Source organism: Phyllopteryx taeniolatus, chromosome 1 (genome assembly GCF_024500385.1).
Source record: "Phyllopteryx taeniolatus isolate TA_2022b chromosome 1, UOR_Ptae_1.2, whole genome shotgun sequence".
NCBI lineage: Eukaryota > Metazoa > Chordata > Actinopteri > Syngnathiformes > Syngnathidae > Phyllopteryx > Phyllopteryx taeniolatus.
In genome coordinates, this window is record NC_084502.1 from 33,768,492 (window position 1) to 33,787,807 (window position 19,316).

Below are 19,316 nucleotides of genomic sequence, written 5' to 3' on the forward strand. Positions count from 1 at the left end.
CTTTTGAGCCGCAAGTTTTCATGTGATTATATTAGGGCATCAAATATTCAGGTTGAGGGTGTACAAGAACGAGGCATTTATCTGCATGAATAACTTGTGTTTAGTGGAGGACGTAATGTGCTTAAAGTAGCATCTCTGTCATGCATACAGAAATCAAGATGGGCTTTTTCCCCACTTGTGCTTTGTGGAGCCCAAACCAACACAGTACACCTCTTTTAAAGACACTTTTTATGGTCTTGTCTCGGGATAGGCACGGAAAATGAATGTGTCGATATTTGATCAAGAAGAATTGGGTTGATGTGTGGAGTTTAAATTGTCCGAACACATACCATTCCAGACCTACTGTCTAATCTTAATAAATGTTTTACTGAATGCACACATACAGCATCAACGCTGTTTGCTGAAAACTGTTAATCTCAAAATGTCATTCATGTCTTTTTTGGCATTTTTGTTATAAAAATAATTAAAATAATAATGATGATAATATGTATTATACATCGAAATCGTTTTAATTTAAAAACTACTATTTGAAATTGTATGATTTTTATTTATTTATTTATTTTTGTACAGCGAAGTTATCTGCAAATTTCGTATGCAGAACCCATGTGGGATTGCGATATATACCATAACCTGTCCAGTCTTGCTCAAAGTCAGCCAGGATTGGCTCCAGGTCATCTGTGACCTGAAAGAAATGGATGGATGGATTACTATAGATAAATAGTGAGCCGTATATACAGTACATGACCTCCACCCTTACCCCACAGCCACTCCACAAAGTGACAAACTGTTTGGACATGGATGATCATACTTACGGTAGATTGCGAAGAATGTGGAACGTTTTGACATCGATTTTGGCTGGCACCAACAGAGGGTGCACTTCATTTCAGGCACAATGACTTATGCTTAAATGGACTGCAGAAAAAAATGTAAACAGTGAAAAAAAATAAAATAATGTTACGACAGCATGTAAGGTTAATGGAGTATAAAAGAGAGTTTGGCTTGGAACGTTTCAGTATTCAAATATAACATTTGTTGGAAGTGTTGAAATACCTCATTGCTACAAATCAAAGGGTAGAGTGGTGTAAAGTGAAAGAAATGAGGTTCCCAAAGTTGGTGAAGTTAGCACATAAATAACTTTGGTACCATTGGAGGAGTTATTGTTCTTATTTCAGGGCAAAAATCAGTAGACTTTATTTTACCACGCTTGACTTGTGTGTTTGAATTAGTGATGGGCACGGCAGTTCTTTTGAGTGTACTGAGTCATGCGAATCAGTTCAGTATATGGATTCGTTCAAAAGATTCGTTCAGCGAATCGTTCAGTTCTTTTTCACAAAATCATTCAAGTGCTTCCTCATTCAGTTAATGATCCATCCCAGAGGTTCACGGTCACTCAATACGTTCACCGAAGGACAATGCGTTGTTGTTGTCATTTATTGTGAACTAGGAAAGACAGGGGGAAAAAAAAAAAACCTCATGAGTACGTTCACTGAGTAGTACGTCGTTCCTTGCGCAAATGAATCACTCATCGTACTAGTACATCGCTCCTTAGCGAATCATAAACGAAGAAGTTCAACGAACGAATCACTCTTCAGTTCTTCAGTTCCTCAGTACACCAGTTCACTGAATGAATCACTCTTCAGTTCTTCACTTCCTCAGTACACTAGTTCACTGAACGAATCACTCAGTTCACTTAAGTCCCTCCCCTGACGAATCACTCTTCAGTTCTTCAGTTCCTCAGTACATCAGTTCACTGAACGAATCACTCTTCAGTTCATCAGTACACCAGTAGACCAGTTCACTGAATTAATTACTCAGTTCACCTAAGTCCCTCCCCCGCCTGCACGGCGTTGCCTGACGCTGGCTGCTCATTGGTCATTCGCCGAAGTGAGTGACAACGCTGGCGAATCGCAAATCACATGGCAGTACGTTTAATGAAGTCCCGGCCCCGACTGCACGCCGGCTGCTCATTGGTCATTCGCCGAGGATTTAGAAGTGAGTGACAGAACGGTTCAACAGTTCCGTTTCCACTGCCAGCCAACTCGCTCGCCTCACAGCAGCCAAGCTAAAAGAACGAGTCATTTCATAAACTGATTCAGTTCAGTTCGTTCACTAAAAAGATTTGTTCTTCTGAACGAAACGTTTGCGAAGGTAACAACACTAGTTTGAAACTAAAAATGTTTGGCTCAGAGTGTCAGACTCTGTTGTCTGTCCGTTCCATCGCTTCAATTTTGTCGTGAAGCAATGGAGATGTAATGGATTTCACTGCTTCGCAGCAACCTGCAGAGGGTGCAGTTAATTCAGGCCCAACTAGTTTGCATGCTTAAATGGTCTGCAGAAGAAACTGGTAGGAAAGCAAGAAGTAAAAATGCTTTTCAACAAAATGAAATGCTAATGCTAAATAAAGTCTGTGTTTGACCAATATAAAAAGGTTTGTAAGTACTAAAATTTGCTCTATGTAGTTACAACACATTGATGTACAACCCCAATTCGATTGAAATAAAAACACAATACGATGATTTGCAAATCATGTTCAACCTATATTTAATTGAATACACTACAAAAACAAGATATTTAATGTTCAAACTGATAAACTTTATTGTTTTTAGCAAATAATCATTAACTTCAACACGTTCCAAAAAAGCTGGGACAGGGTCATGTTTACCACTGTGTCACATCACCTTTAACAACATTCAATAAACATTTGGGAACTGAGGACACTAATTGTTGAAGCTTTGTAGGTGGAATTATTTCCCAATCTTGCTTGATATACAGCTTCAGCTGTTCAACAGTCCGTGGTCTCCGTTGTCGTATTTTACGCTTCATAATGCGCCACACATTTTCAATGAGAGACAGGTCTGGACTGCAGGCAGGCCAGTCTAGTACCCGCACTCTTTTACTACAAAGCCACGCTGTTGTAACATGTGCAGAATGTGGTTTGGCATTGTCTTGGTGAAATAAGCAGGGGCGTCCATGAAAAAGACGTTGCTTGGATGGCAGCATATGTTTCTCCAAAACCTGTATGTACCTTTCAGCATTAATGGTGTCTTCACAGATGTGTAAGTTACCCATGCCATTGGCACTAACACAGCCCCATACCATCACAGATGCTGGCTTTTGAACTTTGCGTCCATAACAGTCCGGATGGTTCTTTTCCTCTTTGGCTCGTAGGACACGACGTCCACAATTTCCAAAAGCAATTTGAAATGTGGACTCGTCGGACCCCTGAACACTTTTCCACTTTGCATCAGTCCATCTTAGATGAGCTCGGGCAACAGAGAAGCCGGCGGCGTTTCTGGGTGTTTTTGATAAATGGATTTTCATAGTTTCAAGATTCACTTACGGATGTAGCGCCAAACTGTATTTACTGACATTGGTTTTCTGAAGTGTTCCTTTCCACATTGATGTGGGTTTTTGATGCAGTGCCGCCTGAGGGATTGAAGGTCACGACCATTCAATGTTGGTTTTCGGCCTTGCCGCTTACATGCCGTGATTTCTTAAGATTCCCTGAACCCTTTGATGATATTATGGACCGTAGATGATGAAATCCCTAAATTCCTTGAAATTGTACATTGAGGAACATTGTCCTTAAACTGTTCAACTATTTTCTCACGAACTTGTTAACAAAGAGGTGAACCTCGCACCATCTTTGCTTGTGAATGACTGAGCAATTCAGGGAAGCTCCTTTTATACCCAATCATGGCACCCACCTGTTCCCAATTAGCCTGTTCACCTGTGGGATGTTCCAAACAGGTGTTTGATGAGCATTCCTCAACTTTATCAGACTTTTTTGCCACCTGCCAAGTTCAAACATTGAGACTGAGAACAGTCAAAGGAGAACTTCTAACTTTCATCATTCTTGCCAGGATATCAGGTCTCTTTCAATCCAACTGGTATAGATTTTTTTCACTGGATACATTTCCAAATATATGACACTTTGGCTACTAACATTTGGGAATATTACAGTGCTCCTTGTGCATTCAACTTGATCCAAAACTAATTCAGAGATAAAACAAAGAATTGTTCAGTGAAAAATAACATATTTGATCTGGTTTTGCAGAATACATTCTGCATGATTATAGAAACCCACTTTTTAGAAACTGCCATCTCCAGAAAGCGTCGTAGGATCCTCCCTAGAGGCACATTTGAGAGAGGTGAGTGTCAGAGTGGCCTTGCCAGCGACGATCTCCCCCTGTGACAGCTGGTTCTCAACACTTAGAATGTTTTTCTCCTCCTCGCTATTCCTTTATTCTCGTCATAACATGAGCCCAATCAAGGCCGAGAACGGGATGTTTTAATAATCCAAGCTGGTTCTTTTTATTTTTTGAGCGCAATTGAGAAACGTAATCGTCAGGCAAGCAAACAAACAACTCCTAGGAGTCAAATTACCGGTTCTCAAAAAGTACCGTTTTTGGATTCCCATTCCTATTCCCAAGGCGTTTAAGTCATATAAAATAACTGTACCTTTGGCGTGTACAGTACGTTGTTTGTATTTATCCATAAGGCCCGCAACACAACAAGCGGACAAACCTCACTGATCTGGAGCCCAGTGTGAGAGGCTCGGTAACTAGTTTTCATGAGGGGCCGACTGACAGCCACTAGTTATGCTGCCATTCAAAATTTGAATAGGCAGTGAACGGCGTCGCAACATCGCGACGTGGTGGCCTAAGAATCATTCTAACCCTTGACTGTGTTTGAAAGTGAAAAAGTTTAGCTCCGAGGCTAAATTTTCACTGGCCTTTTGATTATATATCCATCCATCCATTTTCTGAGCCGCTTCTCCTCACTAGCCTATCCCAGCTGTCATCGGGCAGGAGGCGGGGTACACCCTGAACTGGTTGCCAGCCAATCACAGGGCACATAGAAACAAACAACCATTCGCACTCACAGTCACACCTACGGGCAATTTTAGAGTCTCCAATTAATGCATGTTTTTGGGATGTGGGAGGAAACCGGAGTGCCCGGAAAAAACCCACGCAGGCACGGGGAGAACATGCAAACTCCACACAGGCGGGGACGGGGATTGAACCCGGGTCCTCAGAACTGTGAGGCTGACGCTCTAACCAGTCGGCCACCGTGCCGCCTTGATTATATATATATATATTTTTATTTTTATTTTTTTTTTTTTACTTTAACTGCTGTTAATTATTGATCAGTAAATACCCTGCCATTCTGTTCTACAGGACAACCGATACTCGGGCTCAAAATCAGGCCGATTATCGGTATGTGTGTACACATTCTGGCAAAAGGTAACGCAATAGTCATTTCACGGTCTCCGACTGGATGCTGACTTTGCATTCCATGTTTGATATTTGTTTGTTTTTTTAAAAAACAGGGATTTTTGTGCCGAAATTTCTGAATTTCCAACATATACAAAATGAACGTTCAAATAAATTGGTATGATTATTCATTAAGGAAATGAGTCAGAATCCCCAGCCCTAAGCTGCTCGATGCACAGCAGCTTGCTACACACGACTGCTAGCTAAACCCCTGAAATGATCAGTTGTAGTGCGTCAGAGTAGTTGAAGTCCCTCGAGGGCATCATCAGAGCCGCTTTACTCAAGACTTGCAAGGAAATAATGGCCCAGAAGGGAGGTAATGACATGCTCCTGTTTAAAGGCAAATCAAATACTATTTCATCCCGTGATGTCAATTAACCTCGAGACATATTTTGTCAAAAGGAGGCAGCCCAAGCTTGATTGTTCTGTCTGTGTCCTCGTGTGCACCGAGGCTGTTTCCTGACAGGAAGCGGTGACGAGGAAAAGCATTTGCAGATATTTACAGATGGCTGCGGGGCTCGGAATTAACACTTTGCCATTTCTTTCCTTTTTTTGTGTGTGTAACTGTGTTCAGAATTAACTTCAGACGTCAAGCATGTCATCAAGTCTATCATCGGGATGTCTGACAGCGTCGGCGTTTGATCGTGACTCACACACGTCGTCAGATATCAAGATGTCAAATATTACACCTTGTGGCGGGTGTGCGCCGCCTTCTAATCATAGCTCACCGAGGACACGACTTTTATTTCCCTTGTTCTCCACACAAAAAGACCACCTCAACTTTGTTTAGAATCCAACTTTTTTCTTTTGACTGACACACTTATTTTAAGTGTTTTGAAATTGACACACACCATTAATTGGTACTTTCACGTGAGGGAGAGGGTGATAGTTAGAGCGGCAACCCGCAGAATGTTCACTGATGCCATTTTTCTTGTGTGTTACGTGTCATAAATCTAGAAGATGAAAATGTCACGGGGCAGGTTCATTTTGCAAAGAGGTTTTGATTGCCGTGCACATGTAATTGGTTGTTGCAAGGACAGCGGGAAATCTGGAAATGTCATAACAGTCCTGCTTAGATCGCTCCCTCCGCTAAGAAATCAATGAGAAGTAAAAAGAGATATTGATTGGCGGGCAGTAAAAGTGAAGCCTAAGACAGCCTGAGAGCATTCATGGGTGGGGGGGTGTTTGTATGTGGGGTGTAGTAGCTGAGTATTAGGCGGAGTGAGTACAGCCATGCAGATACATCATGGATACCTAACCAGGAGATACTACTCTTAATCCTGATACTACAGCCATTTCTCCGTGGTTTACCAAATTAAAATCAATACTATGTAGTAATTGTACCGTGAACCTAAATAAAGGATTCACTGCCTTTGGGCGGAATTCTTGTATCTCCAAAACCATCTCTTTTCAGGAACCCCCCCCCCCCCCCCCCCAAAAAAAAAAAATACAAAATTTGGAGCCATTCACATTGCATTGTCAAAGAGAAAAGGCCAATTTACAAAACTATAGATAGGTCGATAAATTGTAAAATAACAGACCCACGTGGGGACTGACCAAATATGAAATTGTCCAAATATGAAATTTACCACCGGCACGGTGTACGACTGGTTACCACATCTGCCTCACAGTTCTGGGGTCTGGGGTTCAAATCCCGGCCCTGCCTGTGTGGAGTTTGCATGTTCCCTGTGCCTGGGTGGGTTTTCTCCGGGCACTCCGGTTTCCTCCCACATCCCAGAAACATGCGTGGTAGGTTGATTGAAGACTCCAAATTGCCCGTAGGTGTGAATGTGAGTGCGAATGGTTGTTTGTTTCTATGTGCCCCGCGATTGGCTGGCAACCAGTCCAGGGTGTACCCAGCCTCCCACCCGAAGATAGCTGGGAAAGGCTCCAGCACGCCCGCGACCCTAGTGAAGCGGTAAAGAAAATGGATGGATGGATGGATAAAATTTACCAAATATGAACATAACAGGTTTCAGCCCAACGCCAGCAAGATTCAACATCATGTGAATTCTCCACAGACATTGTATTAAGGACAATAGCCTTTCTGTTATTGCCGTGGTTATTTCATATCATCTGCTTAAATGGTTTGAAATATTGCCAGGCGAGCCAGGACACTTTTCATATTGTTTCTGTGCTAGCTAGCGTAGATTCTCCCTATGACCTCTCGCCTTTGATTGTTTTGCATAAAAAGTTTAAAATTTCAGAACCAAGAATTGTTAAGGTCTAGAAAAATAATAGAAGTAATAGTCTCAAATGAGCTACAAACACTCTTCTTTGAGGTGGTTTGAATCCATAAATATGAGTCGATTAATAATAAGAAATAGTTTTTTTGTTGTTGTTTTTTGGGGAAACATCTGTCTAATGAAAAGCATGTGTCCCCAAATTGTGAATTGTTTTGCTAGCAATCCTAAAAAAAAAAAAAAAAAAAAAAAAAAGACGCCAAAGTTTTCGAAAACAGGCTTTTCATGGTAAAATGTTTGTTTGAGCAGCTTCAGTACAGCAGTAATGTTTAATGTGAACTCACAGTAACATACAATATATACATACATAATAGAATTAAAAATGAATTTTCAAAATAAAAATAAATCAATAATAAAACAAATGAAAATAAATCTTATTTACATGTTTTAAATGTATTTTTTTGTTAAATCATTGGTTAATTAACTATAATTAATTGTACAAATATGCAATTATGTTTGATTATTTCATTATTGAACTATTTTACATATTTGCACCTTTTTTTTCTACCTGCTCTACAAATGACCTAGCCCATGTGTCGGTTTTAAAAATAAAATGTAAAATGTGGCCCTTGAGCGCAAAGGTTTGTTCAGCCTTGGTCTATGCATACCTGTATAGTACTGTATTGTTATTGTATTGGCTTGTAAAGAGCAGAAAAGTTTCCTGTCACCTAATTTTTCATTGTGTTAGGCCTGGCGTCAGTGCTAACTTTACAGCTCAGGTTTGCGCACAGAGATTGTACAAATACACAAGTTCTATTTGACATTGTTTATCTCAAGTCATGACGTTATGATGAAGACGAGAGGTTGTTCTTTGTGGCTAGTGTGCGCATTTGTTAGCTTCATTAGCAACAGAAGCAGAATTGTAGCAGGAATAAATGTGCCAATTATATGAACTCAATCTGCTGAGAAGTAACGCTTGTCAAAAATGTAGAGCTCGATTGTAAATTTGAACTTTAACTTGGAATTTGTCTCGAGTTGTGTACCTCTCCAGGCCTGCAGGTGGTGCTAATGTGCCTCATGCAGTAGTTTCTCACACACAATCGATCAATAAGTTCAGTAGTTTTTACATTATTTTGGTAACGCGGAAAACATAGGACACGCAGTTGAAATCATAACCTGCTGCCTCACACTTGACAGATATACAAGCGTTTCTACTCTAAATTTAACGAAGTAAGTGTTGACCTTAGGAGTGTGAAACATTCTTACATGGTGGTGTGTTGAAACAGGAAATTCCTCAAATGGTTGACACTTCCTGAGATTCCTCTGTCGAACAGGCAAGCAAGCACCGTGCGCTCTGAAGTTGCAAACGTTGTACACTAAATATTTGGTCATGTACGCTCTCTGCACCAATTGGCTTGGACAACTTGCTGCCAGTGGTTGGATGTAGCCGTAAAAGTAATCTAGTATGGCCGAAGCACTTAGCTGCTTTCTGTAGACGTGAGGAAAAGAGTGTGTTGGCTGACAAACAGGCGGCTGCCTCCGTAAATCTAGGCCTCGCTATGCCACGGATTAAGGTTCTAAACACTTCAGCCGGTTGATTTACGATGGACACCTCGGCTTTTTTGACCTTTGCATATTTCCGTCTGAAGATATAAATTTGCCTTGACACAGATTGGAGGCTTTAACAGCGGTTTATGACATGCTAAATCTCCGCTAAGCAATGCCAGCCTCTTGTTTTGTAAGCTAGGTAGTAAGGTTGCCTTCGTCGAACTCTATGGCAGTACTTTTAAAGGAAGCGTAGACTAAGGATCAGCTGGTTTCTTCTTCTTTGGTGGTTTTAAGTCTCATACTGTGGCAATTAGCTGAGGCAGAGTCCGACCAGATCCATGAGATTACCCTTTGGGAGGGGAAGATTCTTTGTTTCCATTTTTTGTCTCCATCTCAAGAGGCCCTAAAGTTGTTCTGCTTTGGAATCAATTTTCCCAATAAGAAGAGGAGTCAAGCTTTCGTCATTATAAAATGTTTGAATAGCATGCAAGTAATGTTTTAAGCCAGTGATTTCCAACCAGTGTGCCGCGGGAAATTATCCATCTTCAATTAATTGGTCCATTTTTTTATTTACTACTAATAATGTATCTTTTTATATTATCTATGCCAGCAATGTATAGTGACAAGCAGGAAAAAAAAATAAATGCTCTTCCACTACATGGCAGAAGTTACAGTTAACATGTATCCAGTTTTTGTGAATTTTGTGTGGTAGTGTGCTCTGACATTTTTCTAACGTAAAATATATGCGTCAGCTTAATAAAGATTGGGAAGCAGTTTTCAGGATAGGATAGGGTGTGGCGTAAGTGCAATAGAGAAAAAAAAGTTGCAAAATGTAGCAAACATTACATGAGCTACCTTTTTTTCAGTGTCATCATTACCAATAGAGACAATGTAAAATATACAACAGCTGGGAGATCAGCTGATTCCTAGCCGATTTTCGAACTACTGTATCGTTATCTTTGAAATGTAGGTTATGCCTTGTTTGACCGCCTACCTGTTCACTGTCATTTTCTTCGTGTGCATGTTTCTGACTGTGCTCCTCTCATCTCTCCTTGTCCTTTCTCTGCTATATGGGGCAGTGGAGCCTCAAGTTGTGTAATGGGCCTCTAATGATTGCACCCTGGAGATTCTGCCTAACAAAACTTATGCAGACATGTGACATAGCCAGGAAACAGAATTTGAACAATCGCATTGACCTTCATTCATCAAATCTTGGCCACTCTTGTAATAGAAGCCGTGCCTCAATTATCAGTGAGTGCGTTGTCTGTCCTCTCTCATCCCAGTAAAAAAAAAAAAAAAAAAAGAAAAGTGGTGTCACTAGGCAGCTGTTACCATGATGTGTCAGGGTCGACAGTATTACGAATCATATTGGTGAATTATCGCAATATAATAGTAAAAGTTATAGACTAATACAGAGATTCTGAACTGGTGGGTCAGGGCCCTATTTTGGTTGGGTCGCGAACAGCTAGTCAAAATTTCTATTGGTCATACCCATATTCAGATGTTTTTCAGAGGCATACCGAGATTCCACATGGACCATATTAGGTAAGTGTTACTCACTTGTGCTCTTGTCACTAGTTTAGTCCGTAAACAAAAACAGTGCAGCTCAGCCTCATGACTAGATATATGCTTTCATCAGTATGTCAAACACATTGGAAATTTATATTTTTAAACCAAAAAAAAAAAAGCTTTAGTTTCCTTAACTTCTATAAAAGTGGGTCGTGACTTTGCAAGAGTAGGAAAATGCGGATCCCAGGGTGACAACAGTTGAGAACCACTGGACTAATATGTTGGATTCAATAAATCAAGTTGAAGACATTAGCGACAGAAGCAGAATTGTAGCAGGAATAAATGTGCCAATTATATGAACTCAATCTGCTGAGAAGTAACGCTTGTCAAAAATGTAGAGCTCGATTGTAAATTTGAACTTTAACTTGGAATTTGTCTCGAGTTGTGGTAGTCTCCAAGCCTGCACGTGGTGCTAATGTGCTTCATGTAGTAGTTTCTCACATGCAATCAATCAATAAATTCAGTAGTTTTTACATTATTTTGGTAACGCGGAAAACATAGGACACGCAGTTGAAATCATAACCTGCTGCCTCACACTTGACAGATATACAAGAAAAATGTTTTGAAAAATAAAAGGCCTTCTCATAAAAAAATAAATAAATAAACAGTCCTGGTATTCTCTGCCACAGAGTAAATGTTTATCTGGGGTTTGTGACATTGTTGTTACTGTAGTTAACCACCTTTTTTTCCCCCACGTGAAAACACTACTGGTTTCTTGCCCTTGAAACACAATTCGTATTAAAGGCCGTTAAGAAATTTTTTTGTTACAAACGTTAAGTGAAAGGCAAGAGTCGGACATTTCGGCAATGCCTGCCAAAAGGTTAATTGGTGCCTCTGGAAGTTTACTACTCAGGGCATCTGATAGAAGCACGTAGAAGAGTGGGAAGGGCAGCTGTTAATCTCCCACGATTCCTCCCAGTGCGATAAGACGGACTTTCATATTAAAATTGATGTAACTGTAAGCGGCGGGACTCCCTTGCTGAATGCGCAATTATTTTTCCAAAAAAGGGGTGAAATTAAAGTGAATTTTGGAGTTTACAAAAAGCATTGGCGTTCAGTTTCCCTCTAGCCTAAAAAACACTAATAGCTCCACTTTGACGTTTGTTCTTGCCAGTTGAGCTTTTCAGAGCCGCCGGTGCTGTCTCTAAATATAAAACACTAAATAAAACATACCTCCACGCTCCCTCAGCATCCAGGGTGTTTTAGAGGCCTTCACGGATGTCGGTCGGCCAATCAAAACATCGCTCTTACGGCGGATCAAGGTCACAGCACGTTGGGGGCTCTTGTGTGTGTTCATGATGCCACATTCTCTATATTTGTTTTAAAAGTCCAAAACCCATCTCCATCTTGTGTCCATTAGCTGGCAAGCAACTCACCTCCAGGCTTTCTCTGGAGGTGCTTGTGAAATATTCATTTAAAAAGGAAAAAGTTTCATTTTCAGAAAGAAAAGAGGCTAGGCATTCCTCGAACCGGCCGGTGTGGGACCAGCGAGTGCTGCTTGGAGAAGAGAGGAAATATTAACCACGTGAAAGGCATAAGTGCACCCGGACACGGCTGTTATGTCCCATTCATTTTTTAAGCGGGAGCGCATCTGCTAAGTCTTTCTCCCAAAATGCACATTTTCCCTGCATGGCTGCGAGGTGGAAAACATCTCAGATTTGTGCTGACAAACTTCATTTATGGCAAAGTGCCTTCTGAAGGGAACGCTTGTCGTGATATCGTTGACAGCCATTTAAAGACGACATTTTCCGGTACCTCTGCAGCCACGTGAAAATTCTTCGTGCTGAGTCAGGCTCCTTCTAATTGCGTGACGGGAAGTGTGCCAATTAGTAATAGTGTTGTTTAATTATCTGTTAATGAAAGCAATAATGTTTGTGCAGTATGAGTTGGGAAAAGGAACAGGTGAATAATGAAAGATGTAATTGCTGTTTATGAGGCTGTCGGGGGGAATATAAAGACCTGACAGATTACCCGTAATCTCTCGAAAGTTGTTATTTATGTACAGTTTCATTGCTCTTCATCATTGCTCACATTTGCAACATAATTCTGTTTTGCCGTTTCCTGATGTCAAATCACTCGAAAAGCATCTGCTGAAGTCATGTTTCCTCATCGCCTTCTAATTTGTTGCTCGCGCATGTCGCGACATTAGTACGTCAAGTTTTTGTGTTGGCTTTAGGGAAGGCAGCGATGGTGGTGAGAAGCACAAGACTCGCATTTTCACTGCACTTGCCGGGCTCCTTAATCACTGTGGAATAGGTCATTTGCAATAACGGTTAACAGGCATCAGAAGACTCAATTTGCTTTTGTCACTCAGTTGCCAATGACTGTTGTAAACACATCAAGTTGAGGCCAGAAAAGCCTTGGATGCAGCACTATGTCGATAGCCCATCGTGAATCACAGGCTGCAGCAGTCTGTTAGTAAAGACACTGTGTCCAGCACAAGTCTCACATGGCACAAATGTTGGCTTAAATGGCTCAAATGTATAGTTTTATTTCTGAATTAGACCATTTGGAATAGTGTTCCCTACTTTATGACAGTAATTGCACACAAGTCATAGCCTCAGACTGCATTTACAATAATACAATATTGATGTGCTAAATTCAAGGGCAAACCTGCTCCTTTTCACTCTTTACCAGTCTGTTGGCTTGCAACCAAGGCATGGGAAAGTCTCCCTATGAAAGTTCTGAATTTTTGTTATGATGAAGTATTGTGTTGACCAGATCTTGTTGAGACTATCCGCCGCATGTTGATACACAACCAAATTTCCACCAAATCAAACTGCATGTCACTAATTTCTCAATGTCTTTCATTTGTTGTTTTAGTATACATGCCTGATGATGGAGACAGTGCTCTTCACGACTCAATCATCGAGGAAGATGGAGAGAACGGCACCCTGACAGAAGAGGATTTTCCAGAGAAGACCAGCCCCAAAGTGTCTGAGGACCATGAGCTGGACAACAAGAGTGCCAACAGTTACAGCAACCAGAACTCTCCCGCCAGTCTCCTGTCGACCCAAGATGCAGAGCTGGAATCGCACCTCAGCGACACCTGTGACAGACTCTCTGACTTCAAGAACTCCTCGCCACGCAAGGGCCAGCCAGAAGACCACAGCTCTAAACGCAAAGATGACACGGGCAACAGCTTGCAGAAAATGAGGGCAGCCTATGCAAACTTTCTTTCAGATTCCTACTGGACAGGAGTTAGGACGGAATTGAAATTGGGCAAAGACACCAGCAAAGCCAACTGTGACAGCACCAACGGAAGCGCCAAAAGTGAGTTCGACTGGCACCAGGATGCTCTGTCGAAGACCCTGCAGCAGACTGTCTCCCCGAAGCCTACGTCCAAACCCAACCTCTTCAGTTCGGTCCACCTGTACCGGCAAAGCAGCAAACCCTGCGCTTCAGTATTCACAGGTGCCAGCCGTTTTCGCTGTAAGAACTGCAGTGCTGCATATGACACCCTAGTAGAGCTAACGGTTCACATGAACAAGAGTGGCCACTACCAGGACAATAATCTCAGCAAACAGAGTAACTCCTCGGCCTCGTCCTCTAAATCAAAGAAACGCAGTATGCAGGATCTGGAAGGGAAGGAGGATGCACAGAAAGTTCTAAAGTGCATGTTCTGTGGGCATTCTTTTGACTCACTCCAAGATTTGAGCGTCCATATGATCAAAACTAAGCATTACCAAAAAGTGCCTTTAAAGGAGCCAATACCAGTAATCACACCCAAACTACTGCCACCAGCAAAGAAGCGGGCATTCGAAACCGCCAGGCCGTGCTCCCCTGACTCTACAACCGGTGCATCCGGGTACGGCGACATCCAACGTGCTGGTGCAGTTTCGAATGCAAACAATAATCGCTATGGCTATCAAAATGGCGCAAGTTACACATGGCAGTTTGAGACGTGCAAATCTCAGATTTTGAAATGCATGGAGTGCGGAAGCTCCCATGACACCCTGCAACAACTCACCACACACATGATGGTGACTGGGCATTTCATCAAGGTTACCAATTCTGCTTCCAAGAAGGGTAAACAGCTAGCACTTGACCCCCTGGCCGTGGAGAAGATCCAGGTGTTAGCTGAGCCCACTGCCAGTGAACCAGACGGAGAAAAGTTATCCCCCAAAAATGTTTCCCCTGCAAGCATCGAGAGGGACGGCCAAGGGGAGAGTGCAGCAGATAAAACGGAAGTAACTGAAGCAAAAGATGACAAGCAAGAAAGTGAAGATCAAAAGGCAGGAAATGGGAAATTTAAGTACCCTTATCTACGGGAGGAAGATCTGGAACAGGATTCTGGTGGAGGGGGTGACATTCTTAAGTCTTTAGCCAACACAGTGGCCTCGGCCATCAATAAAGCTCAAACAGGTACGCCGAGCTGGAGTGCCTACCCGAGCATTCACGCTGCCTATCAGATCTCTGGCATTATCAAAAGCACCCCTGTCACAGCTGCGCCGCCTCCCGCTCAGCTGAAGCAGACCTTCCACCAAAAGCTGAGGGCACTCGCCCCAAAGGGGAAGTATGGTGCCACGGGCCTTGAGAGTCCCCAGGGGACACATAAAAACTTTGACATCAAACAAGAAACGGCTGTGATTAGTGATGGGAAAGAAAGTCAAAGTGTGAAGCTTGATCTAATGGAGACAGACGACAGTGATTGTCAGGATGATTCCTCTTTCTCTTCAAAGCCCGATGCCGACTGTGGGAATGACGCGAGTGAGCCGATCAAAGGGAAGCTGAGCCCCAATTTCTCTGACAGGGCCAAGACTCCGAGCCCCTCTGCCAGCACCACAGAGCCTCACAAAGACACTCTGGATAACCTTGTTGTAAACCCTCTTAGTGCTCTACAGTCAGTTCTGAACAATCATTTGGGCAAAGCAAAAAAAACTAATAATTCGCGAGAAGATAAACTATCTTCTCATATCCAGTCCATTTTTGCTAACACTAACAACTGCAGAGACAACCCCTCACTTATGCTCAGTAATCTGGCAAGGAATAAGCCTAAAAAAAACTTTGTTTTTGCAACTGATGACCAACCAATAGATCTGACTAAATCAAAAAGTAGCAAGCCAAGATCTTTGCTACTACATCCCTCCATCCCGATGCCACAGAAGTACGCTCTGTCTGACATCGCCGACATGGTTAAAGTTCTTCCCAAAGCCACCACACCAAAACCCCCTGTAGCATCTAGGCTTCCAGCCATGAAACTGGAATCAGATGTCAGGCGCTTTGAGGATGTGTCTGCCGAGGTTTACTCCGTCCACAAGCGCAAAGGCCGCCAGTCCAACTGGAATCCTCGCCATCTTCTCATCTTGCAAGCTCAGTTCGCCTCCAGCCTCTTCCTCACCTCGGAGGGGAAGTATCTTCTGTCTGACCTCGGCCCGCAGGAGCGGATGCACATCTCTAAGTTCACGGGACTCTCCATGACCACCATAAGCCATTGGTTAGCAAATGTGAAATACCAGTTGCGGAAAACAGGTGGCACCAAATTCCTGAAGAACATGGACACAGGCCACCCGGTCTTCTACTGCAATGACTGCGCTTCCCAGTTCAGGTCGCCAACAACCTTCATTTCCCACCAGGAGTCCCATCTGGGCTTCCAAATCAAAGACATGTGCAAGATGCCCGTGGAGCATCAGATCAAGATGGACGAAGCGGAGCTCCCGAAGGTCCTCGGCGTCCGAGCATCAGAGACTCTGGTCTCGGAGGAGGATGTTGACTCTAAGTTTAAATGTAAGCTGTGTTGTCGGACATTCGCCAGTAATCACGCCATCAAACTACATTTGAGTAAAACACACAGCAAATCCCCTGACAACCATTCACAGTACGTGGAGATGGACAAGGAATAGTTTTTCATATTATTGACACAGTTATTGTTTTAACACACAGGTTGGACATTTCAACTGTTCCCAGTTAGCATTGTGTAGTACTGTACAACATTTGCTGGCATGGCGGCAAAGACACACTGGTTAGAAAACGTTAGAAGACACAAAGACAAACGTTTGCACCCTGCTTCAATGCATCACCAGTAATGAATTCTATTACTGCTTGAAGAAATGCTGATGTTTGCATGCGTAGCCACGGCTACGACTACTATTTATTATTTGTATGATATGTCAAGTTTCAATTGTATTTGAAAGGCAACATAATGAAAAGATAACAATTGTACTTTGCAACTTTTGGGATACAGAACACCTGCATACATGTGCAGCAGGTAGCCCTGTACAGATCTGTACAGTTTATTTCTATGTAAAGCTGTTTTGTGTCGCCATAATAGAAGTGAGCTAGAAGAGAGAGAAAGGAAGGGGGAAAGCACTTTAATGTTTAATCATCAATTTGGATTCTGTAAAAGTCTCAAAACTGGCTTGAGCATTTCAAAAGCAAAACTATTTCACGCGTAAATTATGTTTGAAATGAAAAAGACACACATGCAATGAGGACAAGCTGCAAGACAAATGATACCGGTGATCCTTGCACCTTTTTTTTTTACATATTCAAATAAAGAGTTAACATTTGATAACAGCTTATATTGTTGTTGTTTTTTTTTCATTTAAAATAATTGACTGTGTACAATATATAGTCATGCATGCAACTTGGTACCAATTACAGACTTAACAAGTGCATGTCTCAGTGGTGGAATTTGTATCTTTGATACCTTCAGCAGTTATCACAGGAGACAGTGGCAGCACGTTAATAGCCTTACATCTTTTTTTTCCTTTTTTTTTTTTTTTTTAAATCAAAAGATAAATATAACGTGCTACGACATGACAGCAAGGAAGAGAAATATTCTATTTTGGATATATTTGTTTTTTTTCTCTCTACTTTAAAAATAACTCCATTAACTGTCACCTCTCTGCTGATGTGAATGATTCAGTAACATAGAAAATGTTTTTGTAATTTTTTTAATCCTGTAAAAATTCAGCACATGTAGCATGATGTTGCTAACTCGAAGGGGCATAAAGTGATTATAGAACGTGAACACACCCCTGTGAAAATACCAGCTTTTGTTGATGATTTGAAGAAGAATATGAGAGGCATTCATTTCCGTACCGCTTATCCTCACTAGGGTCACAGGCGTGCTGGAGCTTATCCCAGCTACCTTCGGGCAAGAGGCGGGGTACAACCTGAACTGATCGCCAGCCAATCTCATGGCACATAGACGACGAGGACGGATTTGAACCCGGGTCCTCAGAACTGTGAGGTAGTCGACCACCGTGCTGCTGAAAAAGGCATAAGGAAATAATAGTAGCTAGAATAATGTTTTGGGTGCCTTTTCAAAAACGCTCACCAATAACCACAGAGGCAGGGGTACACTATAATAAATCTAAATCTGTCTAGTGGAAAATTAAGTACAATTAGTTGGTTGAAGTAACATGGTGGAAGTGGTTAGCGCGCCCGCCTCACAGATCTGAGGTTTAGGGTTCGAATCCTGGCTTCCTGTGTGAAATTTGCATGTACTTCTTTTGCTTGCAAAGGTTTTCTCCTGGTACTCTGGCTTCCATCCACATACCGTTCAGGGTCATGAGAAGATGGAGCCAGTCCCAGCTGACTTTGGACTACACCCTGAACTGGTGCCCAGTCAATCACAGGGTGGAGAGACAGACAACCATCCCTCTCAGATTCAGACCATCACTGAGTGGGAAGTGAACCCACTCTTCCTGCAGAGATGTCAGACGAGTGTACCACTACACCATTAGTGGCAACTTTAGAAAGAGGTGCATCTCAATCAATTACAATATTGTTGAAAACATAATTTATTCGAGTGGTTCAATTTATAAAGTGATTCCCTAAACACACAGTAAAATAATTCAAAATATTTTTGTTCCCAACTTTTGATTATTATAGCTAACCAAAGGCCAAAATTCACCATCCCAAGAAATTTGAATATTACATTAGAAACATCCATCCATTTTCTATACCGGTAATCCTCTTTAGGGTCACGGTCAGGGTTGTGAGAATATGGAGTCTAGCCATGCTGACTTTGGGCGAGAGGCAGGGTACATACAGCATGGACTGGTCGCCAACCAATCACAGGGCACATATTGACCAACATAGACGAACAACCACTGACACTCACATTCACACCTAAGGACAATTTAGAATCTTTTACAAACGCAGGACCTCTGAACTGTGAGGCAGATGTGCCTGCCAGTCGGCCAACAATATTATTTAGAGCATTGAAATTAGGTAGGAATTTTTGCTACGAACTGCTGAATCTAATTAAGCTGCGCCTTGATATATATCCATCCATCCATCCATCCATTTTCTGAGCCGCTTCTCCTCACTAGGGTCGCGGGCGTGCTGGAGCCTATCCCAGCTGTCATCGGGCAGGAGGCGGGGTACACCCTGAACTGGTTGCCAGCCAATCGCAGGGAACATCGAAACAAACAACCATTCGCACTCACAGTCATGCCTACGGGCAATTTAGAGTCTCCAATTAATGCATGTTTTTGGGATGTGGGAAGAAACCGGAGTGCTCGGAGAAAACCCACGCAGGCACGGGGAGAACATGCAAACTCCACACAGGCGGGGACGGGGATTGAACCCCGCACCTCAGAACTGTGAGGCTGACGCTCTAACCAGTCGGCCACCGTGCCGCCCTTGATATATATCATTTTTTTATTTAATGTGTACAAATTAGCGGCTTGTTAGCACATCTGCCTCACAGTTCTGAGGACTGGGGTCAATCCCGGCCTCAGAACTGTGTGGAGTTTGTATGTTCTCCCCGTACCTGATTGGGTTTTCT

The 19,316-nt window shown here is 42.4% G+C and overlaps 1 protein-coding gene across 1 annotated transcript in view; it reads left to right on the forward strand.

Annotated features, from left to right (window-relative positions):
* LOC133485960 (teashirt homolog 2) overlaps window positions 1-17,097 on the forward strand; it is a 62,055-nt gene extending 44,958 nt beyond the window's left edge. The window contains exon 2 of the mRNA XM_061790438.1: window positions 13,400-17,097. Coding sequence (XP_061646422.1) covers window positions 13,400-16,419 — 3,020 coding nt within the window. The 3' untranslated portion in view covers window positions 16,420-17,097. The remainder of the gene's footprint in view (window positions 1-13,399) is intronic.
* Window positions 17,098-19,316: the final 2,219 nt, after the last annotated feature.